The 21,306-nt window shown below is 50.2% G+C and overlaps 8 protein-coding genes across 8 annotated transcripts; 4 read left to right on the top strand and 4 right to left on the bottom strand.

Moving 5' to 3' along the window:
• Window positions 1-333: 333 nt before the first annotated feature.
• Window positions 334-3,085, bottom strand: STEHIDRAFT_75716 (FAD-binding domain-containing protein). Its single transcript, XM_007301541.1, has 11 exons — window positions 2,626-3,085; window positions 2,418-2,570; window positions 2,131-2,352; window positions 2,043-2,073; window positions 1,894-1,981; window positions 1,787-1,832; window positions 1,579-1,725; window positions 1,399-1,518; window positions 1,174-1,345; window positions 720-1,099; window positions 334-654 (listed from the first exon to the last, which is right to left on the bottom strand). Exons 1-11 carry the CDS (start codon window positions 2,866-2,868, stop codon window positions 499-501), a joined length of 1,758 nt encoding a protein of 585 aa, XP_007301603.1. The 5' UTR covers window positions 2,869-3,085; the 3' UTR covers window positions 334-498.
• A 415-nt stretch (window positions 3,086-3,500) lies between these two features.
• Window positions 3,501-5,803, top strand: STEHIDRAFT_145717 (cytochrome P450). The gene is made up of 11 exons (XM_007301790.1): window positions 3,501-3,890; window positions 3,945-4,088; window positions 4,142-4,220; window positions 4,283-4,465; window positions 4,526-4,629; window positions 4,686-4,704; window positions 4,770-4,962; window positions 5,040-5,059; window positions 5,122-5,318; window positions 5,379-5,531; window positions 5,607-5,803. The coding sequence occupies exons 1-11, from the start codon at window positions 3,517-3,519 to the stop codon at window positions 5,692-5,694; spliced, it is 1,554 nt and encodes a 517-aa protein (XP_007301852.1). The 5' UTR covers window positions 3,501-3,516; the 3' UTR covers window positions 5,695-5,803.
• A 278-nt stretch (window positions 5,804-6,081) lies between these two features.
• STEHIDRAFT_119691 (cytochrome P450) lies at window positions 6,082-9,231 on the bottom strand. Its single transcript, XM_007301789.1, has 14 exons — window positions 8,435-9,231; window positions 8,324-8,375; window positions 8,192-8,269; window positions 8,042-8,141; window positions 7,838-7,981; window positions 7,619-7,768; window positions 7,443-7,551; window positions 7,266-7,379; window positions 7,035-7,201; window positions 6,927-6,972; window positions 6,808-6,866; window positions 6,618-6,755; window positions 6,404-6,559; window positions 6,082-6,338 (listed from the first exon to the last, which is right to left on the bottom strand). The coding sequence occupies exons 1-14, from the start codon at window positions 8,681-8,683 to the stop codon at window positions 6,251-6,253; spliced, it is 1,650 nt and encodes a 549-aa protein (XP_007301851.1). The 5' UTR covers window positions 8,684-9,231; the 3' UTR covers window positions 6,082-6,250.
• Window positions 9,232-10,535: 1,304 nt separating this feature from the next.
• STEHIDRAFT_75699 (cytochrome P450) lies at window positions 10,536-13,360 on the top strand. Its single transcript, XM_007301540.1, has 14 exons — window positions 10,536-10,982; window positions 11,048-11,098; window positions 11,153-11,307; window positions 11,369-11,422; window positions 11,475-11,600; window positions 11,663-11,680; window positions 11,737-11,815; window positions 11,873-12,055; window positions 12,128-12,231; window positions 12,289-12,425; window positions 12,488-12,615; window positions 12,668-12,840; window positions 12,910-13,059; window positions 13,116-13,360. The coding sequence occupies exons 1-14, from the start codon at window positions 10,806-10,808 to the stop codon at window positions 13,204-13,206; spliced, it is 1,626 nt and encodes a 541-aa protein (XP_007301602.1). The 5' UTR covers window positions 10,536-10,805; the 3' UTR covers window positions 13,207-13,360.
• Window positions 13,361-13,628: 268 nt separating this feature from the next.
• Window positions 13,629-15,038, bottom strand: STEHIDRAFT_75693 (NAD-P-binding protein). The gene is made up of 6 exons (XM_007301539.1): window positions 14,880-15,038; window positions 14,527-14,811; window positions 14,380-14,447; window positions 14,146-14,320; window positions 13,981-14,067; window positions 13,629-13,907 (listed from the first exon to the last, which is right to left on the bottom strand). Exons 1-6 carry the CDS (start codon window positions 14,967-14,969, stop codon window positions 13,683-13,685), a joined length of 930 nt encoding a protein of 309 aa, XP_007301601.1. The 5' UTR covers window positions 14,970-15,038; the 3' UTR covers window positions 13,629-13,682.
• Window positions 15,039-15,585: 547 nt separating this feature from the next.
• STEHIDRAFT_154619 (cytochrome P450) lies at window positions 15,586-18,014 on the bottom strand (the record flags this gene model as incomplete). The annotated part of the gene is made up of 15 exons (XM_007301788.1): window positions 15,586-15,676; window positions 15,742-15,891; window positions 15,953-16,118; window positions 16,176-16,239; window positions 16,298-16,342; window positions 16,408-16,545; window positions 16,602-16,620; window positions 16,679-16,782; window positions 16,853-17,029; window positions 17,094-17,178; window positions 17,228-17,371; window positions 17,426-17,491; window positions 17,560-17,593; window positions 17,643-17,720; window positions 17,783-18,014. 15 exons carry the CDS (start codon window positions 18,012-18,014, stop codon window positions 15,586-15,588), a joined length of 1,593 nt encoding a protein of 530 aa, XP_007301850.1.
• Window positions 18,015-18,269: 255 nt separating this feature from the next.
• On the top strand, window positions 18,270-18,909 carry STEHIDRAFT_138057 (uncharacterized protein; the record flags this gene model as incomplete). The annotated part of the gene is made up of 4 exons (XM_007301787.1): window positions 18,270-18,340; window positions 18,412-18,481; window positions 18,536-18,673; window positions 18,735-18,909. 4 exons carry the CDS (start codon window positions 18,270-18,272, stop codon window positions 18,825-18,827), a joined length of 372 nt encoding a protein of 123 aa, XP_007301849.1. The 3' UTR covers window positions 18,828-18,909.
• An 844-nt stretch (window positions 18,910-19,753) lies between these two features.
• Window positions 19,754-21,166, top strand: STEHIDRAFT_52743 (terpenoid synthase; the record flags this gene model as incomplete). Its single annotated transcript, XM_007301444.1, has 6 exons — window positions 19,754-19,844; window positions 20,058-20,194; window positions 20,321-20,439; window positions 20,501-20,574; window positions 20,697-20,783; window positions 20,841-21,166. 6 exons carry the CDS (start codon window positions 19,754-19,756, stop codon window positions 21,164-21,166), a joined length of 834 nt encoding a protein of 277 aa, XP_007301506.1.
• Between the last annotated feature and the right edge of the window lie 140 nt (window positions 21,167-21,306).

Here is a 21,306-nt window from a genome sequence, read left to right as displayed (position 1 = left end):
CGTCTTTCAGCTCTCAAGCTCTACGATTCAACGAGGGAAAGTAACGATATGTGAGCTGCCTTGATTAGCCCCTGTGGCGCGCCACACGTTTGCAGGATGTTACTTGCCGCGGCCCGCTGGTCTTGAGGTTTATCCAAATTGGGCCGGTATTCTACATGCAGTTCCATAAAGTACTTTATAGTATCTCCGTCGATGTATAAGGCACCTAGCTGAGGTTGCTGAATATCGTTCCGCTTGCTGAATCACTTCCCCGTCAGTTGTAGAGTGCACCATAGAATGCGGTCTTACTGAGGTGAGATTGAATGATATAGAGCCCTCGGGCTTTCGCGGATGTGAATGACAGGGCAAGACCTTGATAAATATATTTCAAACTAATTACCGCAGCTAGAAACCTACAGTAAGAGCCCTATATAACACGATAAATAATTGCGAAAGAGCGTGGAATGAAGTGCATGTAATGAGAGTCAGATCATCGAAAGTAAGGGGGGACGACAGCGTCTAGATATTGTATCTGTCGAACATCGAGTTGCCCTTGTCGAAACCGACGTACTGCCAGCCGGTGAGGAGGTTATACGGGTCGTACTTCTGCTTGATCGCCAGGAGAGCAGGGTATTGTACGCCCCAGTATGCTTCCTGCCAGTCCTCTTGGAGAATCTAAAGTGTCGATCGACTGATCAGCACGTTATCCACTAATGTGGATAGGAGAAAAGAAAACTCACATCCGCCTCGTTGTTGTACTCCCCGCTTCCGGGGGTGACAGCCCGAACATAGTCCAAGGCATCATGCACCGTCTGCATCAACGCCAACTCATCCGCAGCCGTCGCATTATACTCGTAGCTGACCCCGTAGACCATCACAAACGCACTGGACCTCCAGACCGGGTTGACGCTGGTCTCGTTGTTGCTGTCCGGCGTGAGCAAAGGCGTGTCCATGAGGATTTCCATGGGAGGCCATTCACCAGGGCCAACCTTTTCGAGACCGGACTTCATGGCGGTGATGAGTTCGTCCAGGGAGGAGTTGGAGGTGAACGAAGAGAGGGGAAGGAGACGGGAACCGATGAAGGCGCCAAGACCAACGGGGACCGTGGAGATGTAGTTCTCTGGGAGAGCGAACGAGACAAGTGGACTAATCAGTCTCTTGCTAAGTAGATAAGATGCGTGAATGTGCGCTTACCCTGGAGGTAGAGGTAAGATCCGCCTGGAACAAAGCCGTTGGCGGTGACGAGGATTCCGTCCGTGCCGTTGATGGAGTTGACGTAGTCGATGACCGGAGCGAACGTCGCAGCAGCCTGCTCATCGGTGAGGGTAGGGTTAATCATGGTGACCGCCATGGTACCATCGGTGTACTACGCGAAGATGTCAGGCACCGAGTCTCCCTGTGGATGCGGGAAGTTCGTACCTGAGGGAGGAAAGCACCACCCCAGCCCTCCTGTGCAAGTTGTTCACGGAGACCAGCAAAGACGCGGAAGACTTCAAACTGAGCATCGAGGGTGATATTTTGGATCTCGATAACTGCGATCTATTGTACAAATACCATGTCTGTCAGGGGGGAAGCAGAAAGGGGTTCGGAAAGACGTACTTTGATGTCATAAGCTGGGTGAGCAGCAATGGTGCTCTCAAGGACAACGCCAAAGCCAGATCCGCCACCGCGCAAAGCCCAGAAGAGATCCTCATTTTGGCAAGCGTTCGCAATGCGATATACGCCATCCGGTGTGACGACCTTGAACTATCGAACATAGCGGGGTTAGCTCGAAACGAGCGTATAATAATAAGATAGAACAAGGTACCTGCAACGAGGAGTCTGCTCCTACCCCATTGACTCCAGTGAGGAAGCTGTGAAACCAGGTTGTGGACGTTAAACATGATATTGCGGATTATGTTACAATGCACTAACCCATGGCCGCCACCGAAGAGCCAACCCCCACTGGCACCCACGGTTGGGAAAGCACCGCCCACAACTGTGGCGTTATTTGCGTCCGCGACTGTGATACATGGAAGCATCAGCGCGACTCTCAAAATAATTAAAGATCGGACAGTACTTGCCTTTGTAAGCTTCGATCCATGTCACACCAGCCTGTGAAGATGCATTCTATGAGCTTCAGAGTGACGATAAAGATAACGATTTACGCACGCCATTAGTCAGGGCACGGCCAACACTTGCATTACACCCTTCAGGAACGAACTCTTCGGAGAAGGTTTGGTTGAGCAGGTTCTTTGTCCACAGAGCCAGTGATCCGGGAGCAGATGACCGTCCGAGGTAGTCATGCCCGGTATTCTTAATCACGATAGGCACACCGGTTTGGTTAGAGAACGTCAACGCCGCTTGGATATCTTCTGGGGAGGTTACGTCGATCTAGAAGTTAGAGGTTAGCTTTGGAGACAGAATGACAAAGACACGGGTAGACTGTTGGTACTGACATAGTATGGTGGGATGGATCCCAGAGTGCAGGTGAGGTTCATCGCCGCGGGGTCGGTAGGATCGAGAGCATCAAGGTCACAAGCAGACCCGTTAAGTCTTTCACTCCAAATTTGCTCATACGTTCCGAATTGCGTGACCCGGTATGTCGTATTCTGGGTAGGTATAATTAGCAGAGGAAAGAAGAATTGGGGCAGGGATGGTACACACGGTCCACAAGGACTGGACTTCAGAGCAAGCCTCTGAGTCGGGGGCCAGTGTATTGGAGTTAACTATCCCAGAGTACGCATCGAAGCATGGCTGGGCAATGGGCACGGAAGTAGCAAGTCGACCATTGACGGATGAGTTCAGAGCAGCCCATTGGCTGGCAGTGACGGAAGCGTAAGGAGAGGACGCCGCCGAGACGCCATAGACGGAGGCCAAGGCCGCAGAAAATGCGAGAAGCGTAGCCATGAGTTGTTCTGGCGCTCAAGAAGGATAATGCTCTTGGGAAACTCGCAGCGTCAGAGGTATTTGTACGAGCCAGCGTTGCTATTTTTCGACTCAAATGTCTGGATTCCGCTGCTGTTCGGTGCCTTTGAATTGCAACAGTGCACAGCTATACATGTCCATCAATCCCTCCAATATCAGAGTGTAGTCAGTATCTGAGATCAAGTCCAAGGGTCAGTACAGAGGAAATCCCGAACACAGCGTACAAGGTGCAAAGCGAGACGGAGTCCGAGGCGCATCATTTGAAAGTCACCACAGGGAAGGCTCGGCAATTTGCGGACTAGAGATCGTTGGACCGAAACAGGCGCCCGCTGCTGTCTGCCGCACACCCATGATTATTTCGGTCTACCTGCACCTGTTCACCGCTGTTCGTTCCATGCCATGGTTGTCTAGGTCGAGCTAGGTCAAGAAAATGCGAGATACCTCGCATATGAAACTGTTCTGTATCAGGTCTTCCGCTCGCGCAGACCATCATGAGTGTGGGACCGCTGCAAACCGCGCCCGCCACTTGACTGGCGATGCACTCCGAGTGTTAGCATTGTCTTCCTGTTCGATATAAGTAGTTTCATATCCAGACATGTTGCTAACGCAAACGACGAGTAGAGGCTCATCATGTCTCTCAGTCGTACAGATGTCATGGCGCTTTTAGGCCTTTTTCTGGTTCTTTACCTCTCTACTGGTTACACTCGGAAAGCAAAGGGCAAGCTTCCACCGTCTCCCCCTGGCGGTCTGCCTTTACTCGGAAATGTTCTGCAGATGCCGAAGAGGAACGGTTGGCTTTTGATGCACGAATGGTCGAAAACCTTAGGACCCATCTTCCATCTCAATATGGCAGGACAACCTGTCATTGTCCTTAATTCCAACGAAGCCGCGCTCGAGCTCCTAGAGAGACGATCTCAGATATATTCCGACCGCCCTCGCCTAATCATGACAGGGGAGATCATGTCTCGCAATCTTGTTGTTGGCTTCCAACGATTCAGCGACCGGTAGATTCTTATTTTCCTTCTTCTCTACTCTTTCTCATCCGCCCTTTGCCACAGATGGAAGCGTTTCCGCAAAGCCGCCCATGCCGGGATCAACATTCGTGCAGCAGAGGCTTACTACGGCATTATGGAGCGCGAATCTGCACTTCTGGTGACAGAACTTCACAAAAGCCCGAAGCACTGGGATGACCATCTTCAACGGTACGCTGAAATGCTCCTGCCTTATGCCTCCACCATCTCACATATTCTTCTAGTGTCATCGCCTCATCCTTATTTACTGCTCTTTACGGTGGCGAGCCTATGCTGAACAAGAACGATCCTATCGTGGAGCAGGCAAGTTTGACCCAAGCTGAGCTATAAACTAATGTCCAATTCTAATAAGCACATGCATTTAGATCAACGACTGCATGCATCGTCTGACCGGCGCTGCTCTACCCGGCGCATTCCTAGTGGACGTGTTTCCCGTTCTGAAACGCCTTCCAGGCTGGCTTTACCGCCCCAAAGGCGAAGGCTTGAATTGGTACAAGAAGGACAACGCTATGTTCAATAACTGGTTAGACCGAGTAAAGAAGGACATGGTACACTACACCTACTTTACTACTTCTTAACCCCGTCTAACGAGTTTTGGCGATATATAGGACGGGAACACACCCCCACCCAGTTTCGGCCGTGTTCTTCTCGAAGCTCAAGAACAATTCCAACTGTTGGATCGTGAGGTTCCCTGGCTTGCAGGTTCGATGTTGTAAGTTCTTTGTATCCTTCTTCTTCTACCACATCTTGACCGTTTCCGACGCGCAGTGGTGCTGGATCCGATGCGGTACGTGTGGACAGTCTGCTGTTCTACCAAGACGATGACAGCTTACCCATTCCATGATGCAATAGACGGCTGGCATCATGCGGTGGTTCATGCTTGCTGCAACGCTGTATCCTGAACGTATCCAGCGTGCTCAAGACGAAGTCGATCTTGTCGTTGGTCGTTCCCGTCTGCCAACGTTCGATGATCGTGAAAGCATGCCCTACCTCCGTGCATTCTGCAGAGAAGTGATGAGGTGGAGGACCGTCGCACCCCTTGGAGGTATGACGCTCTGCATCGCGCATCGCTTATAGAACCCATCGAACTCACCTTCTATCTTGTTCTATTCTGTACTGCAGTACCCCATAGGCTTATCGAGGTAAACTCAAAGCGAAACCACGTATTTTGTTAATCACTGACGTCGCCTCTCTCGGTGTCAAGGATGACCACTATATGGGCTACTATCTACCGGCAGGCTCCATCGTCCTCTCCAATATCTACAGCATCAACCGTAGTCCCGAAGCCTTCGATGATGCAGATTCCTTCAAACCCGAGCGCTTCCTGAACGAAGAAGGGACATTCGAGGTTCTTCATCCCGAAACACACAATCAAGGGCACTATACCTTTGGCTTCGGACGGTACGCTCTCTTACCACTCCTTCTCGATGTTTGTGGCTGACGGGCCGATGAACCATCCAGACGTGCGTGTGCGGGCATGCACATCGCTAACAACCTGATGTTCATCAACGCCGCCCACATCCTCTGGTCGTTCAATATCCGCAAGGCAAAGGATGCGCAGGGTAACGAGATCACACCCAGCGCCACCAACTACCATGATACTGGACTCATCGTGTGCGTCTTGCTTTCCGCTGCATCTGAATTGGAGGAGCTCGCTACTGACGTACTGATCGTTTCTCTTGTTATTAGTCGTCCTCATCTGTGGGAAGTAGATATCATCCCGAGAGGACCTGAGGTGCTGCAGGTTGCGAAGGAGAGGTTCGCGAAGGGTATTTGAGAGCAGTTTTGTGCGGTTCGTCGTAGCGCGTGTTGTGCGATAGAGGGTGGTTTCAATAGTTATGTTATATATGTTGTTGCTCGAGAATTTTAGACGATCATTCGGACCAAAACTTCACTTATATTGTCTTAGGATCAAGCATGAGCGTACACTATGCAAAGGGAGAATGGTGTAAGTTTGACTGGGAGATGACTCTCGTCGAGCATTGTTCTATATATTAATATCTCTCTAGGCTTTCCATTTAATTGCCACATACTAGTCTGGCGAACACGGTGCATCAATTGTGCACCATCTGCATGGTGAGAGTTCACTCAGCGCGGTGGAATTGAAGTGCAAGACTGCGACGAGGCTCCTTCGATTGCTCATAGCTTGAGGCTCACACGCCCGGGCTTCCAAGTGCGCTCATTCGTCTCGTGCTACGACAAACATCGTTACAAAGAGAATAAATAGCAACAGCCTACAATATACTGGCGGACGAAATACAATAAATCGGAGCTCCAATCGCACATACAGCATTCGGGGATGAAGACCGTGGTAAACAGGCTCAGATAGATCTCTAGATCGCTGTAGGCAGCTCTATTTCATCCAAGAAATCATCCACACCAGGCCTGACCGAAATCTTGCACTTGAATGGGAGAGGGTGGCTACGAACACCACACAGTTAGCCTCGCACGATAGGGATATTGAGGAGGCGGAAAAGGGAACTCACGAAGCCTCGCCACCAGAGGTGAACATCAGCGGACTAACATCAGGGACGATCTCCTTCCCGAACTCATCCTTCTCGCGATCAAGGTTGAGAGCCCAAAGAATGTGAGAGGCGAACACCCAGACGGCTTGGTCAGCCATCGTTGCGCCGGGGCAGAGTCTGTCGGACAGTATTATGACATCTGACATAGAATAAGAGAGAAAAATGGAAAGCGCACCGCCTGCCGAAACCGTAAAGATGATGGCCGAACGCTTTGCTCTCCTTGGTATTCTTCTCATTGCCGTGCTCGTCGATGAACCGTTCGGGGTTGAAGGAATCGGGGTCTGGATAGGTCTCCGGATCGCGATGGATGGACCTGGAAGGACGGTCGGTGGAATGCGAAGAAGGGTTCCATGTGAGATACTCACCAGATAGAGCTGATGACTGTGGTCCCGGCAGGGATGAAGTAGCCTTCGTAGACATCATCCTATATTGATTTAAACATGTGGATAAAGGGTCGAAACATTAAGCCGGGAGGGAGACCCACCTGTGTCGAAGCATGAGGAACTGAAAGGGGTGCAACAGGCCGCCACCTATCGCGACAGTCAGTAACACGATACAAATTAACGCGGGGCTATCGTCCAAAAAGGCGTACCTGCAAGTTTCCTTTACGACGGCGGTAACGTATGGCAGATTGGGCTGGTCCGCATAGGTAGGGAAACGACCTCTGCCCACCACACTGTCGATCTCAGCTTGAGCTCTCTTCTGAATCTCTGGCCAGCGAACCATAGCAAGCATGAAGCAAGATGAGACACTCATGAGCTAGAAGTGAGCGTGTCAGAAGAATGGATTTTGATACGGATTCAAAATGGAAGAATGAGCTTACCGTATCGGGAGTCTGGGAGATGGTTCCTCCGATATACGCAAGTTCTTCCTCGTTGACGCCGTACGCGTTGGAGAGACCCTCAGAGATGAAGGACTTTTGCTTGTCACCATTCGCCTACGCAAAAGAAGTAGATTGAATGAATGTTCGCTCGATATATGCACATGACAGGAAACGCACCCGAGCAGCCTCACGCATGGTAGAAAACAATTCGTGATCTTCTTGAGCCCATTTCGCGGCTTTCTTCTTCCATCCCGCGCCAGGTACCCAAGACGGAATATACCACAGCCTATTGAAGGATGTGGAATCAATTGAGCAAAAAAATACTGCGCTACAATAGGAGGGAAAATACATACCAAGGGAAGACATCGACCATGAATTCACCCGGTGCCAAAGATCCTGCAAAACGAGCCGCGGAGGCGAAGATCCTTCTAACGAACTTGTCATCTTTGAAAGTGGTGACCGTGTGACCGTACGTGGTCGACATGATTACAGCACCAGTAAATCTAGATTGAGTCGTCAGCATGTCTGTCATCGATGATGAGCCGGCTTGATACTGCAGCCGAAATACCTACCGTTTCACGCTGTTACGGAAGTCTGTGGGATTCTTGGAAACCTCCTTCAGATAGATGCGGGCTTCGCGCTCTTCGATGGGGTGGTAGGATGCCAAAGCACGCGGTTGAAGACCTGCGTGAATGGCCTTGCGGAATCGACGAAGTCTATTGACATGGAACATGAGTGGACAGCCAGAGGCAAATTTACCAGCAATATCTACGTACTTATCGCCATAAGGCATCACGCCAGCATGCATACCTTTCGCGAGAATCTCGTACGCAAGCACCCAGCGAGGTCTATCACTGTAGATGGCGGATCGGCGGTCTACCCTTGAGGTCAGCGTTAGTGAAGAAATTACTGGGGGAGCAACTGACCAAACAATTCCGCGGCGACCTTCGGCGTTCCCAAGATAATAACGGGCTTGCCCGCGAGGTTGATGGAAACGATGGGGCCTTGGTGAGCTCAAAATCAGGATTTGGACACACATTTGATGTCGTCTTGCTCACCGTATTCACGAATCCATTCATCGAACTTCAGCCAATAATGTTCAGAGGGAATCTGTTGGTTCAGGCGGTCAGAGCCATCCTTTCGCCATGCATGATTATGCCGCTTCTCGCCTGAAGCAAATTTCCGAGGACAGGCAAACCCCGTGGGCCCGGTGGCAGCGGTAGGTTCTGAGGATTGCTCGGATTCCTCTTGCTGAAGCGAACGAAGACAAGGACAGTCACTAAAAGAGCAGACAGAGAGGCGAGCTGAAAGCCGTCGGCAGCGAACAGCGTCGAGACGAGAGGTCGAGACATAATTGAGTCCATAATGACGGGCGAAGGGTCAAGAGGAACAAGATTAGGCAAGTCGGCGTTGGGCATTATAGGTCAGCGTACTCGCGCCAAAGCATGATAGGTCGTTTCGCCGAAGCGACTAGTGTCCAACCAATCAATTGAATGATCCTGCGACCGCTGCTGTCCCCATCTGATTTGGTAGCCCGGTGAAGGATACAGATACTCGTACGGTAGGGTCTGCGGCCTGGGGCAGTACCAAATATAATATGTCCCGTCCTGATCCGGCGTAGCGGGCAAGTTGGGTGCGGAAGAGAATGAAGGCAAATGGCCATGCGGGTACTAATGAGAATGCACAGCCTGTCCTGTCGGATCCACCATGATGGGTAGACCAGGACAGCAGTATTTTAGTAATGACCTATAGTTTGACAGGCGATCATAATTAGCACATGTTTATAGATAATGGATTAGATGAACTCGACTCGTGGATGAGGTCTTCAAGTAGGCTCCGCGGTTTAATTGTCTATGTGGCAGTCCTTTGTGCAAATCTTCTTGCAATCAAGATCAAAACATACTGCTCGCTGTACGGTCGATATGAGAAGAAATATGTGTACTATTCTAACCCATTTGATGCGCGATGCCTGAGTGGTAAGAGTGTCCCAGTGAGTGCTCAGGAAGGACTCGGATCGTTGCAGGACCAGATCAGCGTGCTTGACGGCAATCGCCGTGACGGCGACGCCGTTGTGTCGGATTGGTTACTCTCGCCGCTTCTCACTCTGAGTGCTCGACGTTCGTCCTTTCTCACGATCTCTTTGTACTTATACGTACTTCTCTGCTCGTTCATTATCACCACAGTGACGACATACTATACCTCTTCATATGGCAATGACGGCGTGGTCCGTGCGCTGCTGCTTCCCATTAGTACATCATCCATAAATACCGCCCCTTCTTCATTCGACTCGTGCGACTCAGACTCCCTATTCTTTCACTAGTACTTCCCTTTGCTCTAAATCTCCTCGGAAAATTTGTCCAGCCAATACATGTTAGATAACATATATGGTGCATATATTTACTGAGTTCGTGTCTCCTAATGGCGACAAGAAGTTACTCGCCTTCCCTGCAGGCTGCCGCTGCCGATTGTCAAGCTAAATCTTGGGAGGTTCCGTCGACATTTCGATTTGTAACTTCTCTTATAGATATTCGAAGGTAATTTTGATGGCGGAATTGACGGCTTGTGGTCCGGGCGACCTGCTCGAGGTATACATGGTCTACTCTCTTCCATTGCATGCACTGCTGTGATGGGCATACAACCAGATACCGTTTGCGATATCCGATATTAGGGGTTCGCATCTAGCTATTTAATAATCCGTGAGTTTCCCTTTTGAGGATACGGTCCTGCAGCTTTACAACCCTAAGATCTGCCCTTCCTATCCAACTGGCGCCGTCGGAAAATGCGACTGTCCACACTCCGCACCTGGGCCATTTGTCCAACCAGTTATCAATAACAATGAAAGTCGCCATCATTGACACAAAGACGTTCCAAGAAAACTGACCCTTGATACCTACCCCAACCAGACGCATTTTCGAGAACGGATTGTTTACTTAGCTTGCCAACTTGAATGGCAATCATCAGAAATGCCATTGGCAGTCTGGGGCCGTCACGGTGCGAAAAAAAATTGTGGAGAATGAGTACCCAAGGCAAGCGGAACGGTGTGTATCACATTATATCATGCAGTCTGCCATTTCAGTGCTGAGACAAAAGTATTGCCGTATTAATTAGATACTCTTCCACTTTAGCGAGACGGTCGACCCTCCGAAGCCGTGGGAATATCTTTGTTTGTTTCCAAGGCTTTCGCCAAACAATGTATGTCATCACTCGGTGCCGTCCCTTCGCTTCGGAAGGACATATCCACTATTATCCAGACCTGGCACTTCCGGTTGTTATATTCTTCGCTTCAGATGCACTGTATACGCGCCCGGTCTGGGCTATCCAAGGCCCCAGAAAGCACAGAGCAATTGAGGCGTCGAGGGTTTGCGGAGCTTGGGTTGCGGAGTGTTGCGCAACCTCAGGAGATTCCGAGCTCAACGCGCGACTGAAGTTCCTCAGCACCGGAGGACCGCAACCCATGAATACAACGTCTGCTCTTGCAAGCTGTTTAAAACAACAGATGCATCCGAACTCACTGTGTTTCACTCTTGTCTTGCGTTCGCCATGGGAAACTCAAGCTCTGTCGTCAGCTCATTGCCAGAATCCTTCTCAGGTCCAATGAACTCGCTCTACGACGCGGCAGGTAAAAATGCTTACAACCTTGTCGGGCTTGCGGTTCTCGCTGTTGCTGTTTCGTGGTTCACAAAGAGGCCCAAAGGCCCATTCCCACCTGGCCCTAAGGTTCGTCTCAATCTTGATGTAAGTATGCCAACTTTGTTCAGTACTAACCATCTGCATCACTTTAGGGGATCCCATTCTTCGGAAACGTCTTCCAGCTTCCACATTCGTTTACATGGGTATGCTTACTCTGTCCCTTGGAAGCATAAAGGCGCTAATTCATGGTCCTCCAGTTCAAATTCACGGAGTGGGGCGAACAATATGGTCCCATCGTCGGACTGAATATGGCTGGTCAGCCTATGGTCGTCTTAAACACCGGCAAAGTCTGCGCAGATCTTATGGATAGGCGCTCGGTCATCTACTCGGATCGGCCTCGTTTTATCATGGCGTAAGTTTCCCTTGTTATCCTTATATGTACTTCGACTAACTTTCCTTGTCTTGCTCCCTAGGTCTGAAATCCTCACTGGTGGTATGCTTGTTGGCTTTGCGAACTACGGAGCAGTGTACGAATATTATCGCATCCTCCGTTTAGGCTTGGACTGACTTTGTGTGTAGGTGGCGGAGACTGAGGAAGGCAGCTCATCTTGGGTTACATCTGCGTGCTGCTGAGGCCTACTACCCGATTGAAGAGCGCGAAGCCGCAATCCTTGTTCAGGATCTGTTGCGGGACCCGGGATCATGGTAATTACCTTTTAGCGTTGTTCACTGCTGCAATAAGAACTCAAAGCTCTCCTTTTCCTAAGGGATGGCCACATTCGTCGGTAAGTTTGTGTGTTATACTTGCGTATGCCACGATCCCTCATTTTTTATGCCGCAGATCGATTGCTTCTACCATGTTCAATGTCGTCTATAACGGTGAATCCCTTGCTACAAAGGACGATCCCACTGTGGCCAAGGTATGTGCTCAGGCGTCGTTTATTTAGTCACGCCACTCACTCGCCGTCGGTGTTAAGATCAACGCTCTTATGCACCGTGTCGTACAAGCCGCACTTCCAGGAAGGTTCTTGGTCGAAATCCTGCCGTGGATGCGCTACCTTCCTGACTGGATGGCGTCTTGGAAGAGAAAGGGCAAGGAGAGCTTCAGGCAAGACTCCAACATGTTCAAAGGATTCCTTCAAAACGTCAAGAACGAAGTCGTGCGTCTCCATCTCTGACCTCCACTGCGAATGATCTGTGCTCACGACCTTCATCCGATGATATCGGAATAGGCCACTGGTGATTACAAACCTACATTCGGCTCACATCTCGTCTATCCCGGTAATCCTCACGGTCTCTCGAAAGACGAAGAGGCCTGGTTGGCTGGTATCATCTTGTGAGTACGATTTTGAATGATCCACTATCAACTAGTCTGACGATTTTCTGTGTTCAGCGGCGCTGGATCAGATTCGACAGCGGGTACTCTCGGCTGGTTCATGCTCCTCATGGCCCTTTATCCCGAGGCTCAGGCCAAGGCGCAAGAGGAAATCGACCGAGTGGTAGGAAGACATCGTCTTCCTAACTTCGAAGGTGAGGCTCTACAATAGTCATTGCTGTTCTACATGAAAGCTGACTCTGAGCTTCGTGATTAGACCGTGATAGTCTTCCGTATGTCGTCGCCTTAATGAAAGAAGTGCTTCGCTGGCACCCCGTGTCTCCGCTTGGTCTCCCCCATCGGCTCACTGAGGATGATTGGTACGAAGGCTATTTCTTGCCCAAGGTACGACTCCTCGGTAGTTCGACCTTGTCTTTTCACTCACGATCGCGCACAGGGCACAATTGTCGTCTCCAACATCTATGGCATCAATCGTGACCCGGAGTTCTTCCCCGATCCCGACGCATTCCGCCCGGAGAGATATTACAATGACGATGAGGATCTTACCAAGAAGGCCGAATTCGACGACACCCATGGGCAGGGGCACTATTCGTACGGCTTTGGACGCCGGTACGTTACATTCTTCCTGACCAATTTCGTCATTGATCAACAAACTGACTCCACTTTTTGCAACTGCAGGGTATGCGTCGGCATGAACCTCGCCAACAACGCACTCTTCATCAACATGGTCAGTATTCTCTGGGCGGTCAACATCAAGTGCCCTGTTGGACCAGATGGGAAAACGATAGTCCCAGACCGGAATAAATTCATTGACGACGGACTCGTTGTGTGAGTGCACCCTTTCCTCCCTTTTGAATCAATATTTATGGCGTATCTTTTCATAGCCGCCCGGAGCAGTTCCAGTGTATCCTCGAGCCCAGGGAGAATGATGTCAGTGCTAAGCTAGGCAGTGCGAATGCTCAGGCTGTGTATTAGACCTTGTATTTACCGGCCAATCATCACTGTATTAGCATTTCTTTCGTCAGATCTTGGTGAGCCATTAGTATTTATGCATAGACGTCGCAGGCAATATAGTCGTCCGTTTCCTCCATCACCGAGGCTGTTTGTGTCGCCTGAATCTTGAGGAAATATATGATGTTTCGTGTTCGTGTTTCCGTTTCGCCACCCAGAATCCAATGATCAAGCAGGGAAATATATAAAGTATGTGAATGGCGAGCCCATACATCTGTCCCAAGGCGATATAAGATTTAAATCTATCTGTCTCCTCTTACGCGAAAATGTTTTACGAGATACCGCAAAGACGCTTTGCATGTAGCAAGTGCGTTTGTGAGGAGGGCAGCCCTTGAAACCGATGAAGACACTCGTTGAGAGGCTATGTGCCCCCGAAATATGTCAATGAAAGAAGCGACTTGTTGACACTTGTATCTGTTCCTCCAAGGTAGCATTTACGATTACAGTAACTTACACTTGTAGAACTCCACTGCGTAGTCCTCAAGTGGCCGAACCTTGTAATCAGGATACAACTCTCTCGCATCCAACGCACCTTCCAACTTCGCCACCTCCGCACGATTTTCTCCCAGTACCCACATGCTGTAGTGATAATCCCAATACGCGAGCGTTCCGAGCTTCTTCTCCTTAGCCTCTGCGACGAGCGCTTCGAGATCAGCTGTAGTTTTCTAGTAATAAGAAAGGAGATGGAGGATAAGTCAGATCATGAGGATACAAAACCGCCGGAGAATGATAACATACGCGAATGACCTCGACGTTCGGATCGCCGTATTTCCGAGCTAGATTGACGAGGTCTTGTTGGGTGATTTCCTCTCCCCACGCAAACACCTAGACCAATACAAACCACAATCTCATTCAACAAGAGCACATATAACAACATACGGAGAGGGAAAAAGAATAACGCACATGATGATTCAGGGTCCGTGGGTCTGCCACAATACGAGCAACGAAACGTCCGATGTCGGTGAGATCGGTGTACGCGGTCTTCACAAGACCATCGTTGTATACATAACGCGAGGCTTCATATAGCCAAGGCACATATGCTTTCTCTACATCGGTATAGATAAGGTGTAACTGGTACCTTTGAGGGAGACATCGTGAGTACGATCTGAAACGTAGTATGAGCTGCGGTAGACATACCAGAACCCGACGTCGATGAACGTATACCCAATTCCGCTAGCCTTCACAGCATCCTGTATGTCCAGTTTCTGAAGTAGTTGAAAGAGGTGAGTATTCTGAAGATACTAGACTATCTGCACTACCTGTACCAGAAAGTCTGATTCTTACCTCGTCGTGAAGTTTGCGTACACCTCTGCGTCCAGGGGTTCCAAAATCGCACGGAACGAAGCGCGGAACGCCGACAGCCTTCGCAGCCTCTATGATCTTGTGCTGAAGACCCAGTTGAGTGTAGACGAGAGAACAGATAACGGTGTTCGCCCCTCGAAGGATCTCTTGAAGGTGATCGGATGATGCTGTGGCCAGATCGACGGGGATGATAGCGACACCCTTGTTCCGTAGCTCAACGACACTGGGTTTATCAACGGAGGAAGGCCGGACTGGGACTTTCACTTCCTACGAGACATAATAGGGGCAGATGCTCAATATCCTGCTCGTGGAACACAAAAGTATCGGGAACGTACGAATTCTTTCCTCTCAAGGAGCCCATTGACTATAGAGGTACCCGTAAGTCCACTTCCTCCAAAGACGATTGCAATAGGCAAGGGAGACATCGGTCCAAAGCAGTGTGTTTCGATGCAGGTTGTGGAGTGCAGGTCAGGAGGTCAATGTCCCACTGCTGTCGGGATTCTATAGTGCAGGCGTCCTGATTCAGGCAGTCTTGCGCACGCCATCCCATCGATAATGCGTCGGAAACACTGAGCGCTTGAGAAATCATACCGCTGCATGTCAACCGCAACTATACAACATTTGCGGGGTATGTGCGCAGGATACGCAGAATATTGTTAGAAGGATGGGTTGCGGAGAGGATCGCAGAAGCACATTTGAATTTATTTGATCGGCGACAAAAAGTCGAGCGCCGGGTGGAAGGAAGAGTGGCGTGCGAAGAAGACGATGTGTGGCGCACCCTGGCGCACCACGAATTCCGCTGATTTTTGAGCGCCAGTGTACCGCACTAGAGGAGTGATGGGCGACTTCATGAAACGGTGTGCATAATCCGACGGTTTCGCAGTACCTCCAGGTGTTGAATAAACCAGAATGCATTGCATATGTACAGTACAATACAGCGCAAAGAAAGCAACCTCGACGTCGCGACCAGAGCTCACGCCACCAGGACTAAGACACATGATAGAATGAAAGTCTAAAAATACGAGAAGCGCCCTAATCCCCTCACCAGACCAGTTTCTTCTCCGTCATCTCAAGCATTGCGTCCACGTCCTCTGCACGCGGAACGATCTTGCACTTGAAGGGAACGGGACGGCTGTGAAAACGATCTCAGTATTTCCATCCTTGCACACACAACACAAGAGGTAAAAAAGAACTTACACAACGAGGCCTTCATCCACGCTTTCGTTGCGTGAAGGAACAATCTCATTGCCGAAATCGTCCAGGGCAGGCTCGATGCTGGCGGCCCAGAGAGTCGAAGCGACATCAATGAAGAGTGCCTGGTTAGCGATGTTGAGGCCGATACAGATCCTGAGCAACACAACCATAAGGTCAACTCTTATAGCTTGAGAATACGACGAAGAAATCGCACCTTCTACCAAAGCCAAAGGTAACATGTCCTTGGTTGTGGGTATCTGCCGGCACCACGTCCACAGTACCTGTCTCGTCAAGGAACCGCTCAGGACGGAACTCATCGAAATCGGGGAAGAGGGTTGGGTCTCTGTTCATCGCCCAAACGTTTGCGATAACCAAGGTACCTAAGGGATAAGTGATCAACACCAGAAGCTCGTGGGCACGATAAATGTAGGACATACCCTTCGGGATGAAGTACCCCTCGTAAACATCGTCCTGCATCGCTCTCCGGGGCAAGCCTAGAGGCTAATGTAGGCACAATTGGTCAAATTTATTGCAATCGAAAGAAGAAAAAACGACGTACGCCAACAGGTCTCCAGCGCAGTACTTCTTTGACAATAGCTCGGATCTGTCGATCAGAAAGCAGAATTTTAGTTTCACTGGAGTAGCCAGCGTCACGAAAGAAATCCATACATATGGTAACCGCGCTCGGTCCTCAAATGTTGGGAGCCTATCCCGGCCAACTACGGAGTCAATCTCGGCTTGGGCCTTACGCATGACATCCGGGTACAGTCGCATCGCCAGGAAGAACACGCTCAAGGCGGCTGCGGTCTGTGCGCAAAGAAGGTTATTGAGTACATAGCAGGAACGAAAACTGGGAGACTAACTGTCTCTGCACCGGCACCACTACAAGCAAGCATCAATGAGGAGTTCACTGGATGCTATATGAGACTGATAGACGCACAACATGGTCCCTGCCAACCAACTTTCTTCCTTCTTCGACAAGTTGTGGTGTTTCTCCTTCTCGATCAGACCTGCGGCGAAGCTCGGCTTAGACTCTCCAGCTTTCTGCAAAGGTTGATACACTATGAGCGACTGTTCCGACAATCTCATGATACAAACATCATTGCACACGTACCATCTGCCCTCTGACCTTATCCATAAACTCCTGGAACATCACGGTATCACGACGGTGCCATTCAAGACCTTCCTTCTTCCAAGGGGCGAGGAATTCAGGAAGACGCTTCATTACAGGGAAGATTTCCACTAGGAATGCCCCAGGGAGAGTGGCGCGAACGAGTCGGTGCATGAGGTCCTAATACCACAGAGAGGGATGTCAGCTCTCCTGCGGGAGATCAAATCAATGCCTATACACGTACGTTAATACGGACGACGAGAGGGTCATCTTTGGACTTGATTGGTTCCATTCCGTACACAGCTGTAAGGACAGTAGAGGCTGCAGATCTTGAAGGTACATGAGTATGCAGCAGATGCGATAGAGTTATCTACACACCTTTTGAGATGGTCATCCCAATAAAGAGGTTCTTTGAGCAGATCAGCAACGAGTACGGCGGCGTCCTTCTCCTGCAGAGGCTGGTAGGCCTCTGCTGCACGAACGTTAAGGCCCTCGTGAGCGGCCTTGCGCAGCTTACGCCACCTGGGAAAAGTAAAATAAGGTGTGGTGCGTCGTGAGATGTAGATGCAAGCTCACAGGTCTCCGTAACTAGAGAAAGCGATGAAGATACTGCCAGTTAGAATCTCGCTAGCCATGATGAACCTAGTCAAGGAGAAGATATGTGAGGTCATTCTGGCTACGAAGGGAGATAAAACGTGAACTGGAAGTACCTTGGGCGATCGCTGTAGATAGTTGACCGTCGGTCTAGAGGGCTGTGAGCGGCCTTCTGGGTGTGCAGGGCGTGCGATCTTACCGAGTAGATCAGTTGTTACTTTATGAGAATTGAGGACCACGACGGGCTGTCCAGCGAAATTCAATGAGAAGATCGGACCTTCAAACACGTCGTAAGTATTTGGAGAATAGGGTTACTGGACGGTTGAGTTGAAGACTCACCGAACTCTTCCTTCCACTCTGTAAAGCGCAGCCATTGGAATTGAGGTAGTTGGAAAAGGTTGCCGACTAGAGGAAGTCCCTTTGGTCCCGGAGGCAGATTACGCTTAGGTTTGAGTGCACTTCTGGCAACTAGAGCGATTGTTGCGATGATGGCGAGTGTGCTCCACGGACGAGAAAACGAGCTAAAGTCGACATCTTGAATGAGTGAGAGTGGTTGGGATATGTTTGCCATAGTGGGGAAGTATGAATATTGCCAGAGAGGAGCGTCAGGCGTTCAGCTCATACTTAAACCAAGCAGAGTGTAACTTTCGAAGCGCCCAAGGTGCACTAACGGTCCACGGCCGCAGGATGCGCCTTATGTAATGGCGTTGCGGTCTTTGTGTTGAGGTGCTCTGATGGGAATGCGGCCACTAACAACACTCTGGCTTAAAGCCTCGCAGAGTCTGGATTGAATCGAGCCATCAATCAGACTTCAGACCCTATCACTATGACTGTCCGCCTCCTCTGTTTTATCAAGCGTCTCCCCCACGTCTCGTTCGAAGAGTTCGACCATCACTGGTGAGTCGGTGTTATGAGGTGATAGTGTGGCACATATTTCGCGTCCTTACCACGAGACTCGCGATTTCTAGGAAAAACACCCACGGCAAGCTCGTCGCGTCCTTGCAGCCAATCGTAGATGGCAAGATCACATACACTCAGGTATGTTCACATGAGCACTTCTCGAGAAGATTTAGAGACTTACAAGCGGTGTAGCTACACGTAAACCCTGTAGCGTCGTCGACCCTCCAGGCCGCCACGTTTCCAGTGATTAGCTATGACGGAATCGCAGAGTTCCATGCGGAGACGGTCGAGGAGATCTTGCAATTGTTCGGCTCCCAGGAATACCAAGAGGTACGCTTTCAATATTCTCGATGGATATACTGCAGCTCATGCCTTGCTTCAAACTATAAAGAAAGTGGCTTTCGACGAAGCCACCCTTGGTTTTGATCGTGCCGCCGTCCAGGTGATGGTCGGGGAGAACCACGTACCTCAGCCCGCGAAGTAGTATCATGCGGGTCCCAAAGGTTGTAGAGTATTTCGTACGATATCGAAGCAGAGCATTACGAATGAATGATGATAGAAGTCAGAAGCACTTGAGTTCAGAAGATACGACGCTCTGTCTAATGTTGTGCGGTAATCAGCGTGAGCTGTGAAAGCTGTCGGAGAGATACGGCCAAACTTTAAGCTCCGATACGCTGAGCCAAGTACCGAGACATTGGAAGATCGGCAGACTCTAATCGGTCTTCAACCTCGCTTTGTCCTCGCACCCGCCGGCTGAGTCCTGGCCACTTACTCTCAGTCTGCTCGAGGAGACCTCTTGGATCAGAACGCCAATAACTGGACATCGTACCTTTGATGCTGTTCATACCTCTAATCCCCTTAGTACCCCGTTGTCCATCAAATAACTCGTCGACCAATGGGCTTGCGGCCTACTGGAGGTCTCACACACGCTTATTGTGCTTGTGGAGTTGAAGTGTTCCCAGTCATCAAATTGTAGCGCATGAGCACAGATCGCAATTGGCAGGATGTTCTTACCCATACGGACCAAACGACACGCACTTTGGCCGTTGTCGTTGACCCATTGTTTCAGGTGCAAAGGATTCGCTTCACAACGTGAAAAGGTAGATCTTATAGCTCACCCGAACCCCCATCATTGCGGGGCTGTGGAAATGGTTTGGCGGACTGATACACTGCACCGCTGCATCGACTTCGCCTCTCAGCCCGTAGATATCGTTCTCAGATGGTCTGCGGTTACTGGTCTCCGTTTGGGAGCGCTCAAGTCCCTCTGGTGCGGACTGCCGCACTAGCATTCCGACGATATGATTTGCTCGCAAGCGGCGCTATTCATTTAAGTATTGAAGGACGGTAGAGGTGCTCGTATTCCTCTCCATCTGTCTTGCTGAGAAACTTCGATTCTCACTTCCTTTCACAATGTCTGAAACCAAAGTTGGCAAAGTTGCTCCCTTCCCCCCTCTTCCCGGCGCGCCATACCCTCCTGTTCGTAATCATCCGCGATGGAAAGGTATGTTCATACTCGTTATTGGCTGCTGTGTTTTTGCTTACGCCACTGCCTCAGAACTCTACAGGCTCCATGATGAGTGGATGATGAAGTACTGGCCGTTCAGCAGCGAGAAGAAGAGGGCTCGTATTCCGTTCATGAACCTCGCGGGTTTCAGTACATGGTGTACGTATACAATGTGTCTCTGCTTCTACAATCCTCTAACCAGACGCATAGGTGCACCTGCCGCTGACTTTGATCGCATGGTCTGGGGTGCCCGCATCGCTGGCATATTTTTCCTGGCCGACGATTATATCGACAGCGGGAAAATGTTGGACCGCATCCCAGGCTTCAAAGCGGTATGCACGTTTCTTGTATTGACTGCAGCTACTCGAGCCTGACGCACAATGCCGTACCTAGGCTGCCACAGGAACCGGGGTGTGTGGTTTTTCCGTATCTATAGTCTTTTCAAGCCTTCTGAAATATCATATCTCTTCTAGCCCCTCCACAAAGAGGACCAAGCAGAGATCTGTCACGATATCGTGTTCCGTGCCATCAAGGCAACCAGTCACCCTCGGACCTTCGACCAGCTCACGAAGTGCACACATGAGTGGTGGGAGTACGTCCATACGTTCTTCATATACTTTGACTTCCTCGATAACCCCTTGGCCGAACAACAGTTCCAACATCCACGAGCCTTTCCAGAATCTCGACCAATATCTCGCAGTACGCCGTGTAAACATAGCCATGGTCAGTCTATGCGTTTACTACCGATTCGTCACGTTGCTAATATCGTCTATCCCGTTCTAGTATTTTGCGAACGGTAAGAACCAAATATAAAGACCGTGCGGCAAATTCTAATAGCTATCATTTCAGCTTACTTCCGTTACACCCTGGACATCAACCTTACCGACGAGCAGGTCAACCACCCCCTGATGCGCGAAGCTGAAGGCATTGTCTCCGGTAAGAGTCTTCCGCCCATTTCAATTGATGCTGTCGTCATTAAATATCACCTCTCAGACCACGTCGGCCTCACCAACGATTTCTTCTCTTATCTTAAGGAGAAGATGACCAATTCCGACGACACCAACATTATCCGCATCCTAATGGACCACGAGCATCTCAGCTACGAAGAGGCGAAGACCGTCATCGAAAAGAAGATTCGCCAGAAGGAGCAGGACTTCATTGGCGCAGGGATGGCCGTGTTGAACGACCCTGAACTCGGAAAGGATCGTGAGATCTATAGGTGGATCGCGAACTTACAGTACTGTATGGGCGGTAACCTTGCTTGGTCGCAAGAGGTAAGCGAAAATCACTATGGTATCCACGTACTCGACATCACCTAACAGTTCGTTTACAGAGCGGCAGGTATAATGTCGGTGTCATCGATGGGATTTCGTTCCCTTCCTTGAGCTACGCGGCGGAGCCAACTCCCGAAGACGAAGTGGTCGACGACACTGAGGAGAGCAGGCTCCGCGAGCTGATC

The sequence above is a fragment of the Stereum hirsutum genome, assembly GCF_000264905.1.
Source record: "Stereum hirsutum FP-91666 SS1 unplaced genomic scaffold STEHIscaffold_4, whole genome shotgun sequence".
Classification (NCBI taxonomy): Eukaryota; Fungi; Basidiomycota; class Agaricomycetes; order Russulales; family Stereaceae; genus Stereum; species Stereum hirsutum.
Note: the sequence above shows the minus strand (reverse complement) of the source record. Positions and strands in the feature narration are given on the sequence as shown.